At 38.9% G+C, this 20,146-nt stretch overlaps 4 protein-coding genes across 5 annotated transcripts; 2 read left to right on the forward strand and 2 right to left on the reverse strand.

Annotated features, from left to right (window-relative positions):
* The first annotated feature begins 591 nt into the window (after positions 1-591).
* On the forward strand, positions 592-3,069 carry LOC120007078 (2-phytyl-1,4-beta-naphthoquinone methyltransferase, chloroplastic). The gene is made up of 8 exons (XM_038857246.1): positions 592-750; positions 863-927; positions 1,031-1,121; positions 1,387-1,475; positions 1,681-1,814; positions 1,901-1,962; positions 2,200-2,299; positions 2,767-3,069. Exons 1-8 carry the CDS (start codon positions 637-639, stop codon positions 2,865-2,867), a joined length of 756 nt encoding a protein of 251 aa, XP_038713174.1. The 5' UTR covers positions 592-636; the 3' UTR covers positions 2,868-3,069.
* LOC120007076 (cysteine-rich receptor-like protein kinase 2) lies at positions 3,041-7,646 on the reverse strand. The gene is made up of 8 exons (XM_038857243.1): positions 7,496-7,646; positions 5,501-6,315; positions 5,209-5,322; positions 4,750-4,886; positions 4,412-4,622; positions 4,034-4,268; positions 3,748-3,898; positions 3,041-3,614 (listed from the first exon to the last, which is right to left on the reverse strand). The coding sequence occupies exons 2-8, from the start codon at positions 6,264-6,266 to the stop codon at positions 3,276-3,278; spliced, it is 1,953 nt and encodes a 650-aa protein (XP_038713171.1). The 5' UTR covers positions 6,267-6,315; positions 7,496-7,646; the 3' UTR covers positions 3,041-3,275.
* A 1,417-nt stretch (positions 7,647-9,063) lies between these two features.
* On the reverse strand, positions 9,064-12,092 carry LOC120007737 (deSI-like protein At4g17486). Of its 2 annotated transcripts, none has more exons than XM_038858144.1 (5): positions 11,938-12,092; positions 11,400-11,621; positions 10,622-10,909; positions 10,153-10,233; positions 9,064-9,382 (listed from the first exon to the last, which is right to left on the reverse strand). In XM_038858144.1, exons 2-5 carry the CDS (start codon positions 11,569-11,571, stop codon positions 9,237-9,239), a joined length of 687 nt encoding a protein of 228 aa, XP_038714072.1. In that variant the 5' UTR covers positions 11,572-11,621; positions 11,938-12,092; the 3' UTR covers positions 9,064-9,236. The 2 variants fall into 2 exon arrangements, with proteins under 2 accessions (XP_038714072.1, XP_038714071.1); XM_038858143.1 differs by having other exon boundaries at positions 9,166-9,382; positions 11,926-12,078.
* Positions 12,093-16,127: 4,035 nt separating this feature from the next.
* On the forward strand, positions 16,128-17,307 carry LOC120007736 (ethylene-responsive transcription factor 6-like). Its single transcript, XM_038858142.1, has one exon. The coding sequence runs from the start codon at positions 16,307-16,309 to the stop codon at positions 17,264-17,266; it is 960 nt and encodes a 319-aa protein (XP_038714070.1). The 5' UTR covers positions 16,128-16,306; the 3' UTR covers positions 17,267-17,307.
* The last annotated feature ends 2,839 nt before the right edge of the window (positions 17,308-20,146 follow it).

Consider the following 20,146-nt stretch of genomic DNA (forward strand, 5'->3'; position numbering starts at 1 on the left):
TCCTAGTTTTGTAGACTTATTCCACTTTTAGGCCCCTACTTGCATGGATTTTGGCACAGTTTTATTTGTCGCCAGTGTGAAAGGCTTTGAACATTATTCTACATTCTTAATCTTGAACAAAATATAATATTTTATATGGAAAAAATTATTTTATTATTTATGTGTTGAACTACTTTATAATAAATTGATACGTGGCAATATATGAGCTCAAATTTTCATAACATATTGACACTCAGCCAAAAATATTAAATAACAAGTAGAAATGACGTGGCAACACGAGAATGTCCTAACATTTTGGATTTTCAATAATTTATGGATAGATAGATAGATAGATTTATATATATATATAAATCGATAAATAATGTATAAATAGATAAATATAGATTGGTTTGCTCCTATTTTTTGATGGAGCTTAGGTGATCCAACTTTTTATTTGGGCCTGAAAAGGCCTTGGGAGAATTCATATATGACTAACTCACAATGGGCTTGAACGAGCCAAACAATAATGGGCGTTTTCCTAATTTGGCCCATCATAGTTACTGTGGGCCCTGGGCATCCATTATAATCCAGGTCCATTTAATCAACATCTTCTTCTTCTTCAAGTGAGAAAGGATAAACAAGTCTCTGAAGTCTGAAATGGCTTCTCTTCAGCTCACTCTTCTTCCTTCTTCCCGATTCAGGACCGTACCGGTTCGATGTGCGGTGGAACGCCGGGAGCTCTTCAACCGCATTGCACCTGCCTATGATAATGTGTGCCTTTTCATATCTTTTCCTTTTATCATCAAATCATTATTTCATTTCCTTGCGCGTTGTTTTTTGTTATGTATTCATCTATATATTGGTGTCTTGATGCGAAATGCAGTTGAATGATTTGTTGAGTCTGGGTCAGCATCGGATATGGAAACGAATGGCTGTATCGTGGAGTGGGTATGTGGCAATGCTTTCAGTACAAATTATTTATTTTTTCGGAATTTTTTAGTTTTTATTTTGTTCATTTTGAAATTTTATGTTGAATTGCAATTGTGAGCAGAGCGAAACAGGGAGATTGTGTCTTGGATTTATGCTGTGGAAGTGGGGATTTAGCTTTTCTTTTATCCGAGAAGGTTGGATCCAATGGCAAGGTTCGTAGTTTCTTCAAATAGTGTATTTGGATTTGGATATCAAGTTATCAACAATGCTTCCTTGTGGTTGACGATAATTCATCTTGCATTCACTGCTCTTTTTGGTATTTTTATGTTGTTATTTGGTGCTTAATTTCCTTTATTAGTATTTGAGTTAATAAAATGCTGTTAATCCAAGTTTTATGTTTGTCCCTAATAATCTTTTAAAGCAAGTGGTATTGTTATCATTTTGATATTTGTGTAGCCAATACCTATGAATGTGCAGGTTATAGGTCTTGATTTTTCTAAGGAGCAACTATCGATTGCTTCATCTCGTCAACGATTGCTGGCAAAGGCCTGCTACAATAATATCGAGTGAGCATGGGTATATATTTTAGAAATTTGTCGTAGGATCTTGTTGTCTAAGAATCATGTGATGATTCTTCCAAATTTCCTGCTTCAAGATGATGGATAGATGCTCATGACATCGGCTTTATTGTGTTTTAAGCCATTCAGTTCATGACGTAAATGATATTACTAACTAGCTGTTTGATGTGATAACTTTATGAATTCACTGCAGATGGGTTGAAGGTGATGCAATGTACTTGCCATTTTCTGATACTAGTTTTGATGCTATAACCATGGGTTATGGGCTGCGAAATGTGGTCGATAAACGTATGGCCATGCAGGAGATCTTTCGAGTTCTGAAACCAGGTGCTTCTCTATGGTAGAAATTTGGTGATTTAATGGGATGTTAGTTGTAGTTTCATCTGAACTAGTCATGTTTGTATGAGTTTCAGGCTCAAGTGTCTCGGTCCTTGATTTTAATAAGAGCTCTCAGCCATTTGTTACTGCTATTCAGGTATCCATCCCAAAATCAATTGACTTCCCCATCTAAGTTTCTAACTTGTTACTTGGACACAAACTGTGTTTTGAGCTTCAACGGATGGACTAATAGTATGGTTGGATTGTAAAAGATTTGTACCTTGTTTTTGTCATTAGTTAGTTTAATGTTCACTAGACACGAACTTATAATTCTGTTATGTATCTGTGATAAACATGAAGAATAACCATTACTTGCATTTTCTATTGTCACTAGGAGTGGATGATAGAAAATGTTGTTGTCCCGGTGGCAACTGGTTATGGCCTTGCAGAGGATTATCAGTATTTGAAGAGCTCTATCAAGGAATTTTTAACAGGTTTGCACTTTCAAGAAAACTTTTTGTACACCATCCTCTTTTTTAGTTGATTTATATAATATGATTGCAAAAATGAATGCTGGCATACAATATCAGCTGAGTCTAGTATGTGTTCGGTTGAAAACTTATTCTGGATTACCTGCTAACTATGTTTGGGGTTTGAATTTTTCATAGTTGCTCTTAGCTTTTGTTTGTCTTTACATACCCTATCATTGCCAAGGGGTCCATGATGCTACTGTGCTTATAAACTTAGTCAAACTTCTTGAAGTTCTGTTGAAGTGGAGTCTTACATATTTATTTGGCTAAACTTCTTCTTCTTTTTTTGCATAGACAGTCCAATGTTAATGCATTCAATTATCATTTTGGATAGCATCGAGACGAGTGCTTATGCTTGAGAGGTTTATTGCACCTCATGGCTTCTTTCTTTCTATCTTGAATGAATGATGATGATGCGTTTTCTGATCCAGGGAAGGAGTTAGAGACACTTGCTGTGGAAGCAGGATTTTCCAATGCCAAACATTATGAGATCAGCGGAGGGCTCATGGGTAACTTAGTAGCCAGATATTAGATCGCACTCGTGCTTGGCCTGGCAACTGAGTACGAGGGGCTTGTTTAGACGTACAGGGGCTTGTTCAGCACGGAAAAAAGTTCAGGGGCTTAGTTGAACATCGCCCATTTTGTGACTTATCCCTATATCAATCCAATAGAATTTTGAGAGAGATGCATGTACTTCATTTGATATACTAATGAAGTTTGAAGATCTTTTATAACTTTTCTCAGTAATATGTATATGGAAGGAACACTCAATACATTCTACATCTTTCCCACAGTTTACCCAAAATCACCATAACTGCAATATCAGACAATGTGATCGAGACAAACTAATTACACCTCGACACATGGGCACCTTTAGTTGTCCTCAACATTGGCCATTTCTTCTTCTGCAACACTATGTTTTTACGGCCTCTTAAAATGATCATCTGGGATAGAAGGAACTATGAGACACAGAGGCAACTGACGCAGAGCCATCAGCATTAAGAGGGTAGCGTGAATCTTCACACGTATCGTTAAGCTCCATGGTCCTTTCATCCATAAACGGGGGACTAGTCGGCGCAGGAAGTATTTCCTCCGTCGTTAGCATCTGTAACGCCTTTGACATTGTTGGCCGCAACGATGGAATTTCTTGTGTGCATAGAAGTCCAATTTGCACCACTCTGAAAATTTCCATCTTAACATTGCTATCATGGTAATTGAGCAGCATTAGATTGGGGTCATAAAGTTCCTCCACAGTCCCGGCTTGAAAATGCTTCCATGTCTATTTTTCCAAAATGATCAGGAAAAATAAACAGAATATGATGAGTCATTTGAGTTTCAAAAATAAAGTGTTTCAGTCAATTTAAATTCAAAAGCATAGATTTATCAGCAAAGACCAAATTTCTGAGGCTTACTAGTGTGATAAGGCTTTCTGTGTATTCTGAGGTCTTACTCCTGTTGTTCTGCCTTCCAGTAAGAATCTCCAATAAAAGCACCCCGAAGCTGTAGACATCTGCCTTTTCTGTTAGCTGTCCATGGGCTAGATACTCTGGAGCCATATATCCGCTGCAGATTCGAAAAAATAAAATGATTCTCCAAATATTGATGGATTATGAAAAGCTAAGTGTTACATTTAAATGTCTATGTTCTTGATTTATGTCAACTGAGATATGAGATAAGTGGGAGAAAATAGATGCATACAGTGTTCCTGCAATGGCCGTGCTGATATGACTCTTATCCTCCTCGAAAGACCTTGCCAATCCAAAATCAGCAATTTTAGCGCGGAGTCTGGAATCCAGCAAAATATTACTGGCTTTTATATCTCTGTGAATGATCCTGATCTTGGAGTTCTCATGAAGGTAAACTAAACCTTCTGCAGTCCCTATAATAACCTCAAGTCTCTTTCCCCAGTTCAGTACTCTACCTTTGTTTTGATCTGCGGTGTTAACAAGCCATTTAAGAATGTCGTCAAGCTCAAAATGACTCCATAGACTGAAAAGTACTTAGCAAACTCTTCCTATCAACAAAGTCATCTTTTCAAAATACGGAAAAAAATTCCATGTGAAATTCAAATATTACCAAAGATGAAACGATCAAGACTTTTGTTGGGCAGATATTCATAGACAAGTAGGCTTTCAGGACCAGAACAACTGCATCCCAATAACCTAACCAAATTTTTGTGTTCCACACCACTTATTATGTTGACTTCATTGTAGAAATCTGCTGCTCTATGTCTGTTGTTAAAGAAAAGCCTCTTGACAGCAATCTCTCTTCCATCAGGTAGAACTCCCTGCATTGGTGATGATGACAAATAGGTTTTAGTTTTTTCAGACGAGATATGGGTTCATGTGGTCTCTAATGATTTCAGTGGAATGATAAACAAATAGTCACAACAGAAAACAAAAGAGACAAACAACCTTATAAACTGTTCCAAATCCTCCTTGACCCATCTTGTTTGCATCGTCAAAAGAACCCGTAGCCTTCTCCAACGTTGAGTACTTGAAGTTCAAGCTACTGTCATGAAGGGTTTTCACCAGCCTTCTTGCATCATAACCTGGAAAGCACATGGAACTGCCAAAAATGAGATAATAGAAATTCAAGGTTTATTGTTTGTGTTAATAACACAAGGGATAAGGAAAATTCAAGGTCAGTGATTTGTGTAAAGAAAAGGACATAATGTATATTTTTTTTGAATCTGATGTATTCAGTTTGAATGCAACATTGCAATAATATTAAGCTTGAATGACAACAATGCAATTTTGAAACTCTGCTTAATTTTCGCAGCAACACCTGCTCACATTGTCTAATAAGTAATAATCTATGCAGGTAAGTCAAGTTTCAGGAGTAAATTAACATGGCAAGGACAAGTTCTTTACCTCTTCTTTTCTTTTGTACGTATCTGCGTTTCCAAATATAAACTCCCACAATTACTCCAACTGCCAAAACCACGAGGGAACTCACAACTGAAACCACTATTATTATAACGGTCACTGCAAAAATCATCGAAGCAATGACATTATCAGTGCATAGTTATCAGCATTAGTATTGTAAATTCTTTAAACCAAAGTTTACGGATTCGACACACTCTCTTTTGAGCAAATCATCCATATAATGGACTACATTAAATTAATCAACTTTGCAGAGTATCATAAGAAAAAATTCAATTACCCCTTGACCTTCCAGTTTCAGGTACTCTGTTGAGGAAATTGTGATCTGAGTACCTCATGAAGCACCCAGTGTTTAGCGCACGTCCTTCTGACCATGGCAAGCATCCCGTCACCAATGTGGAAGCATTCTGCAAGCAAGCCTGGCAAGCGCTGGCATTCAATGTCTTCCAGCAATCAGCAAGCACATAAGTGGATTCATTGGCAGTCCCAGAAACTGCCAGTTCAACACGTGCATAGCCTTCATTGTTGGGTGCAGCTGCAGCCGCTTGCATCACAGCCTGCCTTGCTGAGGCTGCAAATGTCGAATTCTTCCTTGTTGTATTGCCACATACAGCCATGTCTTCATTCCCCTTATATTCCTCATAGAAGCTATAGTTCTCGGATCTCACGAAGCAGCCATCAAGGAAAATGCGACCTGAACTATTCGGGTAGCATTGGGGAAGAATTGTCCTTGCCTCAGCATAGCATAAAACACAGTCCAGTGAGGTGAGATCGCCGTAGCATTGTCCAAGGCCATAGTTTGCATCAGGTCCTGTACCTGTAACTGCTACTCCAAAACCAGAATTACGCATATGTTGACTGATATTTTCCATTGTAGCTACAAAGTTTGGAACGAAGAGTGTTGTGTTATGCTCATGTTGGTTCCCACACATAATTTTGATTGTCTGAGCTCTTGCATCACCCCCTACTCTTTCTACCAGTAATAGACATCCGATCAGAATGAAAAACAAATATTGATAGCAGAGCCATAGAGTTCCATTCCTCATTAATTCGATATCGCTGCTCAATTTTCTCTGACTTTGCTTCTCTGGATAGCTGTTCAAGAGAGAATTAACCAGACACAATGAAGAAAGTACCAAGTGATTTACTTTCACTAAAAGAGAAGCAAATTGAACAGCAAACTGACGATTTTCTGGAAGACCAAACACAGATCTTTATAAACAGAATTGGAAGAACCATAAAATTCCTTTTTGTTTACAGTGATTGGGTTTGATCCTCTCTTCTCTTTTTGCCTTTTTTTTTTTCTTTTTTTAAAGCACCGTCCTTTCAAGTTTCAAGCAAATCTTTAATGGGTGTGTAATTTTTCGCATCAAAAGTCAAAAGAGAAATGCGTTGGATTGACACTGAAGTACCGAAACCGTGTGATCCTCGCAGCACATTTTTTGGTCGTTTCCTGCTTTCACACATCTAATTCAGTGGAGACATATGACCAATCTGACGTTAACTGTCCCCACTCCCCACAGTCATCTTGATCATCAATCCTAGTTATCTGACGGCTCACGGCTGTAACATACCCATTACATCATAGTTTCTAAATTCTTCTTTTTTTGGCCATTGACTCGTTATGGATGGTAAAGATCTAGACAACAAACATGGTATGGGCAACTTGGAGACTTGGCCATTTGGCTCTTAGCCACCTGACCCACCTCAACATCAAAGATTCAAATTATCAATGCTATTAAGAACCCACCACTTTCAAGTTGACAACACAGACGCAATAACTGCTTTGGTGGATCCACTCTAAGAATTATTATTGTCCGCCATCCCAACGGTTGTTATCTCAAGTGTTAATTGTACACACAAAATTTCATATATATCATTTAAGAGAGCCTATCAATTAATGTGCATCCAACTTAGTAGCAAGATAATTGTTATACCAAATATTATTGTCCGCTTGAATTTTGCCATTCAAACCCCATCTCTATCGTCCCCAAAGCCCAATGGGCTCAGTAACAGTTGTACTAATTCTACTCGTGCCCCAATGATCTTAAATTACTTGCATATTCACCCTTCTTTGAGCTCAAATACATGACAGGATCTCAATGATCCATAAATTCTATTCCCAAAAGAAGAAAATGAAGGATACACACAATCAAGCGAAAGAGACAGCGCAGAATTGCAAAATGATTACTAAAAAAGTACAGACAGACTAGCTGATTGAAATCATACAGTGGAAGATACGCAGAGTAAAGGAAAAAAAAGGAAGATCACTTACCTCTTTTTGTCTTTCCACGGTGGAGTGTGTTTATAGTGACAAAGAGTTCTTTGCGGAGGGTACGATCATCGATTCTTCGATTCTGTTGCTCAAGCAATTGGAGAAGAATATATATATTATATATATATATATATTATATATATATATGTGTGTGTGTGTGTGTAGAATTAGAAAGATTGGTTCACAAGTCGAAGTAAGAGGATCGGGGATTCAAAGCGACTGTGGAAGAAGACGAAGACGACGACTACGACCAGAGAAAAGTAAAATTTGAAATGAGTAATAAATTAGTAATGGGGTTAACGCGGTTGCAGACCACAAACTAATCCTCTGCGGCTTTGCAGGAAAATATAAGGTCTATCAATTTACCACTATATCCTCTCTTTTTTCCCCAAAATTTGGTCCTACCAAAAAAAAAGTCCAGGTAAGGTGAATGTTGACGGATCTTGGAGGCTTTGGTGATCCGAGGGTGGGGATTGAGGTTATTATACGAAACTACTTTGGGCAGGGATATTAGGATTTCGGAGCATACCATCAGCGGATGACTCTGTTACATATCCCTCGATTGTGTAATAGAGTGGTTCATACCCTGGTCTCATTGTGGCATTGGGCCGAATCATTTTCAATCACGTTGGAATCGATTGACCCTCCATTCCATTCAGGCTTTACTTATGGAGTCATCATTTGCACAGAAAAATTAGGAGGAAATAAAATATTTAATTAACATGGATTTGTCCATTCATTACGTTTGATAAATTGACACTGAAACATGTAACAGCCATACACATATTGACTTCTCAAGTTTTTAATATATATATATATATCTGTTTAGCAGAATCCCTATTTTTTCCGACCTTAATCTCTCTTCTTTTAAAGTAGGGCAGGTGGAAATGAATAGAATTCTTTGAATGCCATGACAAATACAGCTCAACTAAGTAGTAGTAAACAGGTGTATTTGTAAACTTTAAGGCATTTATAGAAACATCCAGTCTTTCTTCCATATGCAATATTTTATGATGAATGTCAAGACTATTTAAGCATTCATCCATATTTTAAGGCATTTACAGAAACATCCAGTCCCAGTCTTTCTTTCATATGCAATATTTTATGATGAATGTCAAGACTTTTTAAGCATTCATCAAAGAATATGGATGTTAGATCTTCTAAACGGACCTAAAAACGGCAGGTTTTACCTGATTTACCTCAATTAGTCCAGACTCAAGATTATAATCAACTGGGTTTCTCTCTAGCTTTCTTCATCATAAATGAAAACTGATGCTAGATTGTACTTTTGGGCTATTCAACATGTAATGTAGACCAGAAGAAGCAACATGGATCCTCGTTGAAATGGCTTTGTTCGGTGAAATTTATATTATCGTCAAGAAATTACTTTATAAGCTGTCAAAAATAAGCTATTTTATAAGGTGTCGGGTGTTTGGTGATACTTTTAAACCTAATGCTAGTTTTATAACGCTAGCGTATTTTCAAAACAAGCTCGTTGGTAGAGCTTATATTTTTGGGCCTTTATGCTATTGTATATGGTGCATTTGGAAAAGCAGTTTACGACAACGTTTAGAGCAACTCCAGTAGTGTGATTAAATAAACTGATTCTGGGTAATGTTACAATAGAAGCAAACAAATATTGAAAGAAGCCAACACATGTTCTTGTAGCTGGCATCATATACTACAGTTACAAACAACTGAAACAAGACACAAATGATAGAAAAAAATTGAACAAAAAAATCTACAGCAGTTCCCTTGCCAACCTCACCGGTTTTTCCTTCAGAAATGCGACATCACTACTTGCCGATGTCAGCAGATTATGATCTGCAACCTCTTCCTCACTACCTGCTGTTGTACATGATGCCATAGAATCTGATCCATCATCATCTGCATCGCATCGAAATGATGTGTGAATCAAGGGATTGACCAACATGTTGAAATACAAAAAGCATTTTCTCATCCGCAAGAAAACACAGGCATGGAACTTCCATGTATAAGAACCGAATTTCTTCAGCTAACTAGATCCACATATGACACTCATAAAAGGGGATCAGAATACCAACATCTTTGTTGATGAACCATGACAGTGATATACGGCAATCTTATGACTTGGGTTTCTACCAACAACCCACTAATTACGAAGAGAATAATGCTCGAGACCCCCAAAAAGTGACCCCTAAAAGACCCCCATTTAATGTGAAATAGATCCTACATGTGTGTTTTTAATCAATGGCTATCTTAATGCCACATAGATTTGGGGGACTTTTGGGGGTAGCAGGTCAAGCACATTTAAAGAAGGGATCCAGGATGGTAATCCATGACAGCCAACCTTTTGTCTAATTTGAGAAGTATCAAAGCAAACGAAACACAGAAAAAAGAGAGAACCCATCTTAGCTGTTTGTCAATTTTAATTGAATGCAACAATTGATGCAGGTGCATGATATAAATTAGTGCAAGAAGGAGCTTGTTGCCTAGTGGTAGTCAACTCTTCACACTTGCACAGGGTGCAAGGTTCAATTCCTCCACCCCAACAAATTAAGAAGATAACCCCATATAAATGAGTGCCCAAGCTTTGTGACAAACCAATGAAAGTGATAATCTCCTAGAAGAAGGTAGATATTGAACAAATCTGAAACAGGTTGTACAAACAAACTTACCAGAACAAGCTGGATGATCAGGAAGATGCCTAACTGCTGTAATCTGAATTCTTTCTGGTAAGAGACAATTACAAAAAGAACCTGAAAGTTGAAAAAGAACTCCATGATCAGGTAAAAGAGAACCTAGACATAAGAACTCTCATGATGCATGGCAATTGGCAAGGAAATGTCTGCAGCAATACCTTTTGTTCTCCTCGAAAACCACCATAACCAGTCTATAATAATGCAAAAGTTTAAAAATCATTCAGACACCTGAAAATTCAGATGCCCAAAAGAGCAATATATATATGAATAACAATAATAGTCAATGGACAGATGAGGCAAATCTGGGGTAATTTTATTGCCATAGCCAACAGTGACATCAATAACTAAGAAACCCAGAGATCCAATGCACCATGTCTAAAGGCAACCCTGGTGAACTCCAAGGTTGGCTCCTAGGGAATGTGACATACAAAGAAACTTCTCTCACCTAGTCGAGCCATTCGATTTACCCAGGCGGGGATAGGCTTTCCGGTAAGTTGCAGGCAGACCTCATCAGTGAAGTGATTGCAATTCTTGGCAATCAAATGGTAAGTATCCCCATGATATTTTGCAGAAAAATGTTCCATGAATGAACGAAATTCTGAACGAGACATGGCAGTGCTGCCTAACAACACGGATCGCCGAAATATAAAGCCTGGACATCTTCTTGGTTCTACCTCAAATACCCCACTTGAAGGATACTCATGGGCTCCAAAGCCATATTCCAACCCATGCACTGATTATCAAATAAGGCATGGTACAATTACTACAGAAGTCAATATTCACTTCACGGTTCCCACATAAAAAAGCAGCAGTTACTCAATGTGCTTTGCATAAATCCTACATACACCACCAGCTCAGCAAAATGAGGTCCAACTTCTCCAGTTATATTTTACCAATCTTATTATATTTGCTCATCAGCTTCTGATTCCAATATTGTTAGTACAGCCGAGTATAACTGATAGGGCCTAGAAATGCAGCTAGTTTCAAATTTCATTATAGCATATTAATTATCTCGTAAGATTAGGAACTCAATATTGGAAATTGAAGTCTTACTAACTAGACAAAAAAAGGACCAAAAGTAGTTCTTTAACAAGTATTTGAATACTGTGTGTAGGCAGAAACCTTTGATAGGCGAGAAAGTAAACTACACAAGTTAAAATTATCCACAACTAATGCAAGAATTAGAACCACACCAAGGGAATATATATCAAACCACATGCTACCTTCAATGCCCGAATGAAAGATCCCAAGCCCGAACCAGTAGATGTAGTTATTTATAGGCGTGAGATCATACACATTCAGGTACAAGAAAGCGTGGTTGCTGCCTCCACTGCCCTGTTCCTTGTCTGAACTGGACCTTGAGCTCGAACTTGAGCTCAACGGAAACAACCGCATTGGCACAATCAATTCTCCAATATTTAGTTCAACATCAAACCAATAAAACCCTAAAAATCCATACCCAAAAAGAGTTAAATGCGAATATCCATGATCACAGCATAAAAATTGGGTCAAGAAATTCTAAAGAAACCTTTTGGTAATTGAAAACAAAAGGGGAGAATGAGAAACACATGGCATGTTGAATTGAAGTGAAAATATATACGATTGATTTTCTCGCGTTTTCCAGGGAACCAAACAAAGCGCCGATAGAGTTATGAATGATAGAATTCCAGCGAATCCAACCGGGAAAAAAAAAACATATAAACTCGACTTGGGCACAAGAAAGCAGAGAACAAAGGGTGATATACGTACAGTTATATATACCTACAGAGAGAGACGAAGTAGTAGATCTCGAAGGATTTGTTGTCGTTATTGGCTGTGAGAATTGAAGAACTTTTTGCTCTGACGACAACAAAACCAGAGAAATACTTAATAGTTAATACGGATAAAGTCACAGCCTGATTGGCTGCTTGCGGAGATGGTAAACCAAGTAGAGATGGATGTCAAATGGGCCAGGAAGGAAGCCAGAGGACGATCGGCCCAGAATTACATGTGCGGGCCAACCCAGACGGGCTGGTCCACTAGTTGAACAACAACAATTGCATTTGCGACAATCTTCTACAACAAACTTTAGCAATATCATTGACATCAACAAAAATTGGATTGGGTTTCGAGGATCATGATTGGATGAATTGGGATATACAGATGGGCCCATGCCGATATCAAGACCATCCATTATGGCGTGGATGCTCCGGGGAGTACCTGACTAGGGAGATCCTGACCGATCATGATAGGAACCTAATTCATTGTTGATTGTAGCCAATGACTTTACTCTGTATTTCAATAGCTGAGTTGTTGTGGTTACTAGTTACTCTAATTAGTAAAACCACGTGTCACATTAGTATTGGTCATTATGTATGTTAAGTCAGTTTAGCTTTAGTATATAGGCTTGTTTAGCTTTGTTCATATGGAGTTTATGAATGATAATGATCTTCTTCATTGTGTCTCTCTTGTGTTCTCTCTCTGTATTTCTTCTTTCATCATTGTTACTAGGTTAAGGTTCGAACGGGATTATTTCAACATTAAGTAAGAGCACTTGCAATGGTGGGCTTTTAGGCAAGCATGAATGATTTAAATGGGTTTCTAATGGGGAATAGAGAGGTGCAATTCATACAACGATGGGCTTTTTGACAATCAAAATTATTGGACCAAGGACTTCTGTTGGGGCATCAAATAGCCTGATTGGTGTGGGTCTATTCTCAACACCAACTGCAAAGGAGGTATTCACCAATTGCAGATGTGACCATGATATATTTTCTTCCATCATTTACAAAATTTTTTTAAAAAAAGATATCTTATTTACTTGGTGTAAAATTTTATTAATTAAAATAAGTGTTGATGATTAGTGTAATTTAATAGAAAATCATGTTCAAGAGTATATATATTGTTGTATGTTATTCAAATATTTGTCATCAAAATTAACTAACTCAAGTCAACATCTATTAACACCATTGTACAATGACAAGAGACAATACATTTCCATTCCTATCAACATCAACAAAACACATTTCTCAATACAAATTATTATCCCCATTACACAACAACCATTGCAATTTGCAAGTGCCCTAATTGTTACTAGCCAAATTTGAATAAATGGTCCGATTGCGACCCATTGGGCTAACTTGTGGGCCCAGGAATTTAAAAGCCTGTTGTTAACATGGTTGACCTGACTCATTATCATATGTTTATTTTGGTTTAGAAGTAATTGATTGATGTTATTGACGCAAACTAGTAACCAAGGCCCAGCCCGCACCCACATCGCATGGGCCGACTGTAATCAAGGCCCAGAACCGAACCCATCCACTCAGGGTTGGCCCGAAAACCTTGGCTATTAGTTTAAGGCAAGCCTCGCGCATATATGGCGCAAAGCTTGCTCCCCCTCTTCCGATGTGTGATAAAAGAACCATACAGTCGCACTGCATCCGCTCAGCAGCTACGCTGCATCAATTCCCTTCCTCCCTCAAGAGAACATGTGTCCCACGTGTGGCAATCCTCTCCTGCACACACCGTGGACCCACATGCACCCACATCGGAAGCGAGCATTAGCTTCGATACCAAATCGATGCAAACTAGTAACCAAGGCCCAGCCCGCACCCACATCGCATGGGCCGACTGTAACCAAGGCCCAGAACCGAACCCATCCACTCAGGGCTGGCCCGATCCTCTCCTGCACACACCGTGGACCCACATGCACCCACATCGGAAGCGAGCATTAGCTCCGATACCAAATTGATGCAAACTAGTAACCAAGGCCCAGCCCGCACCCACATCGCATGGGCCGACTGTAACCAAGGCCCAGAACCGAACCCATCCACTCAGGGTTGGCCCGAAAACTTTGGCTATTAGTTTAAGGCAAGCCTCGCGCATATATGGCGCAAAGCTTGCTCCCCCTCTTCTGGATCAATTCCCAATTCCCTTCCTCCCTCAAGAGAACACGTGTCCCACATGTGGCAATCCTCTCCTGCACACACCGTGGACCCACATGCACCCACATCGGAAGCCCTCAAGAGAACACGTGTCCCACATGTGGCAATCCTCTCCTGCACACACCGTGGACCCACATGCACCCACATCGGAAGCGAGCATTAGCTTCGATACCAAATTGATGCAAACTAGTAACCAAGGCCCAGCCCGCACTCACATCGCATGGGCCGACTGTAACCAAGGCCCAAAACCGAACCCATCCACTCAGGGCTGGCCCGAAAACTTTGGCTATTAGTTTAAGGCAAGCATCGCGCATATATGACGCAAAGCTTGCTCCCCCTCTTCTGGATCAATTCCCTTCCTCCCTCAAGAGAACATGTGTCCCACGTGTATGCGCAAAGCTTGCTCCCCCTCTTCTGGATCAATTCCCTTCCTCCCTCAAGAGAACATGTGTCCCACGTGTGGCAATCCTCTCATGCACACACCGTGGACCCATATGCACCCACATCACCGTGGACCCACATGCACCCACATCGGAAGCGAGCCTGGCTTCGATACCAAATTGATGCAAATTGGTAACCAAGGCCCAGCCCGCACCCACATCGCATGGGCCGACTGTAACCAAGGCCTAGAACCGAATCCATCAACTCAGGGTTGGCCCGAAAACCTTGGCTATTAGTTTAAGGCAAGCCTCACGCATATATGACGCAAAGCTTGCTCCCCCTCTTCCGATGTGGGATAAGGGAACCATACAGTCGCACTGCATCCGCTCAGCAGCTACGCTGCATCAGTTATTCTCTCTAATTCGTTTTGGACATTGTTTAAGCTTAAAATTCCAGATGCAGGGAAAGAAATGTCACTGACGTGTTCAAATTCTTCTGTTTATAGATAAAATAATAATTGGAGTGGTTGATAGATTAGGGAGTCATAATGTTTATAGTTAATGCAACTGCAACAATTGACTGCTTCCCATCTTATTCTAATTTGTACGTTTTGACCTTCTCGCAAGTCATGGTTTCCTGATCCAAGTAGTGATGGTTTCAATGTTGGCAAACGACAAACGGCCGTGTGATGGTTCCTTTGACTGCGAATCGGAGGGTACGCAAGGCAACAAACTAAAGAATTCCTAGAAATGGATAAATAGATAGGGTCAGATAGGGAAGAAAGTGGTAGTGATTGTTCCCATCTCTCTTGGAAAAGTCTTCTTTTGTAATTTGCAAGATTTGAGAACTCGTAACTTCATACACATGGAAGACTTCGTAATCCCATTAACCAATCGAAACATGGGTCAACTCCATGAATCAGTTGAGACCTAGGTCGAGTCTCAATGCGAGAATTTAACACAAGTAGGGACATAGCCATGTGGGAATCGGGGGCGAGCCGGGTAACACGAGATAATTGTTAGATTAAGTTTTCTTGAACCAATAGTCATTATGTATTTGATGTCTCTTTATGGTTTGATAATGCGATTCCTATTTGTTTTCGTAACTTAAAAAATATGGACTTTTTTCTTTTTCTTAAAACAATGGTTTGGGGAGAGATAGGATTCGAACCCACAACACCTAATGGGTGGGTGATTCCTTACATGCATTGTAATTGCCGTTCAATTAACGGCTTACTTGCAAAACTTTATGTTTAATATTTTATAAATTTTTTTTTTGTATATGCATGATCTAAATCAATGGATTTAACTGTGGTGATTGTACTTCTTGTAAATACATGGTCTTTATACATTTAATGATACTTTTGTTTTTCCCGTTGATTTTACTACAATCAATGAGAAATTAGGTATTTTTTTAGTAAATAATCATAAAAAATTTTGGGGCATTATCCCCGAACTCCCGCAAACCTTTTGGCTCCCCTCATATAGATTCTTGACTCCGCCCCTAAATACAAGATCGATACGAGAAAATAACGTAGGGCGAGAGTGACACACCTGAACAAAGCAATGACCCATATTGCAAATTATGATAACAGAAACACACATGAGACTCGATAAAGTTGACTATCTCAGCCATCCACCCGTTAGTTTTGAAAACTGAAAAGTCGCTCCTCTTGATCTCGTCTCCCTTCCTCTCTATATATAGCTCTCCTCCATTCCTACTCTCGTCACTCTCAAGAACAACAAGGTCCTGACAATTTCAAACCCATTCTTTTTCCTCTCCAGCTTCCAGAATCTCTCCGCGTTTACCTCGATTTTTTGTCTGTTATGGAAGCAGAGAAGCATGTAATGTCAACTCTAGAGCTTATCCGGCAGCATCTTCTCGGTGATCTCTCACCGGTGGCTGCTTCTTCATCAACTAACTTTAGCGGCATCTCACAATCCAGCTCCAATTCCAGCTCTGACTCTCCGATCACTGTACCTGATTGGTTCTTTGATTCTGTCTTGGATTTCTGCACTGATACAGTCCCTGATCCCTCCAAATTCCAATCGAAGCCCGAAATTGTCGACCTTACAACACCAAAACCCGAATTAAGTCACGATTTCTTTGAATTTGAAACGAAACCGAAAATGTTTTCAGAAGCCCTTGATTTTTGCTCCCAATCGAGTAACAACTCCTTCGAATTTGAATCGGAACCGGGAGTCTCACTGAATTACAGTCGACGAAAACCGTCGCTGAAGATCTCGCTCCCAAACGTAACACAAACACAGTGGATTCGTTTCACAAATCCGAATCAGCCGCAAGTGGATGTGGATCCGGAGGTTTCATTACAGCGGAATTCAAATGCTGTTGTTGTAAAGGAGGAGAGGCATTACCGAGGGGTCCGCCAAAGGCCGTGGGGAAAGTACGCGGCAGAAATCCGGGATCCCCGCCGGAGAGGTTCCAGGTTGTGGCTCGGGACCTTTGATACAGCCATTGACGCCGCCAAGGCCTACGACCGTGCCGCATTCAACCTGCGTGGCTCAAAAGCGATCCTCAACTTTCCGCTCGAGGTCGGCAAGTGTGAAGCACGCGCTCTCAACACCAACGACGACCGGAAGCGGAGGAGAGAAGGTGATAGTGATATGGATGGGAGAGAAGTAAAGGCCGTAAAGTTAGAGGGATCAGTGGCGCCATTGACGCCGTCTAGTTGGTCGGCGGCTAACTGGGACATATTTAACTTGCCTCCACTGTCACCATTTTCTCCGCACCCACCGTTGGGTTTTACACAGCTAATGGTTCAATGAAGGATTATCAAATAAAATTAGTTTTTTACCCTTCGGTTATTTTTCTTTTGTCACCACTCACCAGTGCTAATTTACTTCTTTTTTTTTTTACTGCCGTTAATTATCGTACATGAAAGATTTTATTTTAACCAATCAGAGGCATTCGAACTTTCTAGGGCCACAATACGTGAATCATTCATTCTATTGAGGGATATTTCTTCGCCTCTCTCTCGTTCTTGGACGGTCTGCATTAATCATATATTGCCCTATAACGTCAAGTCTTTTTTGTTTGTTGATTCTGTAGGTGTTTGTCATATAAGATCTTAGTCGTCTCTTTTAATCCTCCAATGTACAAAAAAAAGAAAGAACAAGTGTTGTAAAGGGCTCATTAATTTATGTTCCTCTGCCAAACTTAACAAATAATCTCTGGCTGTCATGTCCACACGTACAAAACTTTTCACTCGACGACGGAATTAGTTGGGTTAAAACTTAATGTGTGACAACAAAAATATTACTATCACTATGAATCAAATTCAGAACATTCCGAATCTATATTCGTTGGTTAAATTAAGGGCATAATATGAACAAGAATCAACTTGATTTGTTTACGTTCGCAAGCACCTCGTTCCATGTTTGTACATGTTCGTGAATAAATTGAAATTATATCGTTATATATAGAGGAATCTCTCACTTGTTTAATGTCATACCATAACAAATAGTTTGTTTTTTACTATGAGCCCATTGGAGAGACAACTACATAACTCTGTCGTATATGATAAATTCGGGGTATGTGAGTCCCTAGTCTTACGCACACCAGGTAATTACATGGTCAAAGAAATTCATTGCCCATTTATTTTGATAACTTAACACCCAACCAATCTCGTTTAAGTTCTACAAACAAAATACTAGTTAATTTACTTTTAAATGACTTAGTAAAAGTTTTTTTTAAAAAAATTGAGTAACCACCTTGAACAACATGTTTTTCGGATAATTGAGTGAACAAAAACCTCGAATCATCAGAACAACTCTCACCACGTTAGTGACAGACAGGGGCGGAGGGAGGGGGGACTACACTAGGCTGTAGTCCCCCCAACCCCCACACCCCAATACTAAATATATATATACACTACAACATATATATACTACATATATACACTATATATATATATGTTTGTATATATCTTTTATATGTATTTTTTAGTAAGTGTACAAAAACCTCGAATCATCAGAACAACTCTCACCACGTTAGTGACAGACAGGGGCGGAGGGAGGGGGGACTACACTAGGCTGTAGTCCCCCCAACCCCCACACCCCAATACTAAATATATATATACACTACAACATATATATACTACATATATACACTATATATATATATGTTTGTATATATCTTTTATATGTATTTTTTAGTAAGTGTATATATATATATGTTTGTATCTTTAGACTATGATGCTTTATTACCTAATCGTAATGAATGATACATAACAATTGTAACTTTCATTCTATTATTATTTATATTAAACAATAATACATAACAATACTTAAGTGTTCTAGTTGTATCTTATATGGTCTTTAATTAATTTTCATCAATTTTAATATGTATTTATGTTAAACTATTGGGTTACTTTATGATACCAAACATTAATATGAATTTTCGTCCATAATATCATTTTAATAAGTTGTATTGTTGTAAAATAGCCCTTAAAAAAAATTTAGGAGGGGCTGCTCCCAAACCCCTGCGGAAATTTTCCGAACAAATCAAAATGCGTCAGTCCATTCCATGATCAATTCATGTCTCCGCCCCTGATGATAGATAAAACTGAACCGAAACCCATACGAATAGAAATCCGGAAATGGGACAATTACATGAAACTAGAATTCTACAAAAAATTATCACAGCTGGAGTACTTCCATAAAAATTTTAATATAAACTAGTTAATTAAACAAAATTTTTAGCCGTCGGCTGACAAACAAACCTGAACATGATAATACTCGGTTGGGTCGACCGTTCTCTGAACATGCGTGGGAGAGTGTCTGTCTGTCGTGTGTTTTTGACATTTTCAATGGGTATTTTGACTTGTGCCCATGCAAAAGTTTGAAGAATTCCCAAGGCTAAATACTGGAGTTATTGCGTTTTCAATAGCCAGAGCTAGCCTTGGTCAAAGTCACAGAGACTGACTTAAGAATGAATGCTGCCGCTGATCTTACGCTTTAAAATTATCCAGATTTTCATGTTCAACCCTTCCACCGCCAACAACGTATACATACATGCATATACATATACATATATATATGTAACTATGTATATATAACTGGGGATCATTCATCTGGATTGTGTTGGCTCAACAGAAAGTAAACGAATGGTTTTGACCGCCATGAGTTGAATTCAACTCCAATGAACACAACCAACAAAGAGACAACAAACCAAGTCTTTTTACTAGTATTTAATAGTTGTCCTACTCCTCATAAACATAAATGTCATACCTAGATCTAGTGGATGATTGTTTTTGACTTCAAAACAAATGTATATATGCTTTTATTAATAGGGCATCGTTAACCCGTATCCTAAGATCAGTGGTCAAGGATTCATCACAATACATCATGTATGATGAACACTATCACTCCTAATAAGTATATTTGTATGAAGATGAAAGCAACACATCAAAATAAGAGTTTAATTTGCAAGCAAATCTCCCCGTTAGAGTCTAATCATATCGGGAGCCACCAAATAGTGAAAAGCATCGCTTGCGTGATTGGGTAAATGTTTGCTTTCCCGTAAATTTTCCAAAATGATGTGTGCATTCGTTCACACCGGAGAAACAAAAAAACAGCAAGGAATCAGATAGGTTGGCTTGAGAATAAAGAAAATACAAGGAACACAAAGCAATACAAAAACTTTCT

This window comes from Tripterygium wilfordii, chromosome 10 (genome assembly GCF_013401445.1).
Source record: "Tripterygium wilfordii isolate XIE 37 chromosome 10, ASM1340144v1, whole genome shotgun sequence".
NCBI classification, from domain to species: Eukaryota; Viridiplantae; Streptophyta; class Magnoliopsida; order Celastrales; family Celastraceae; genus Tripterygium; species Tripterygium wilfordii.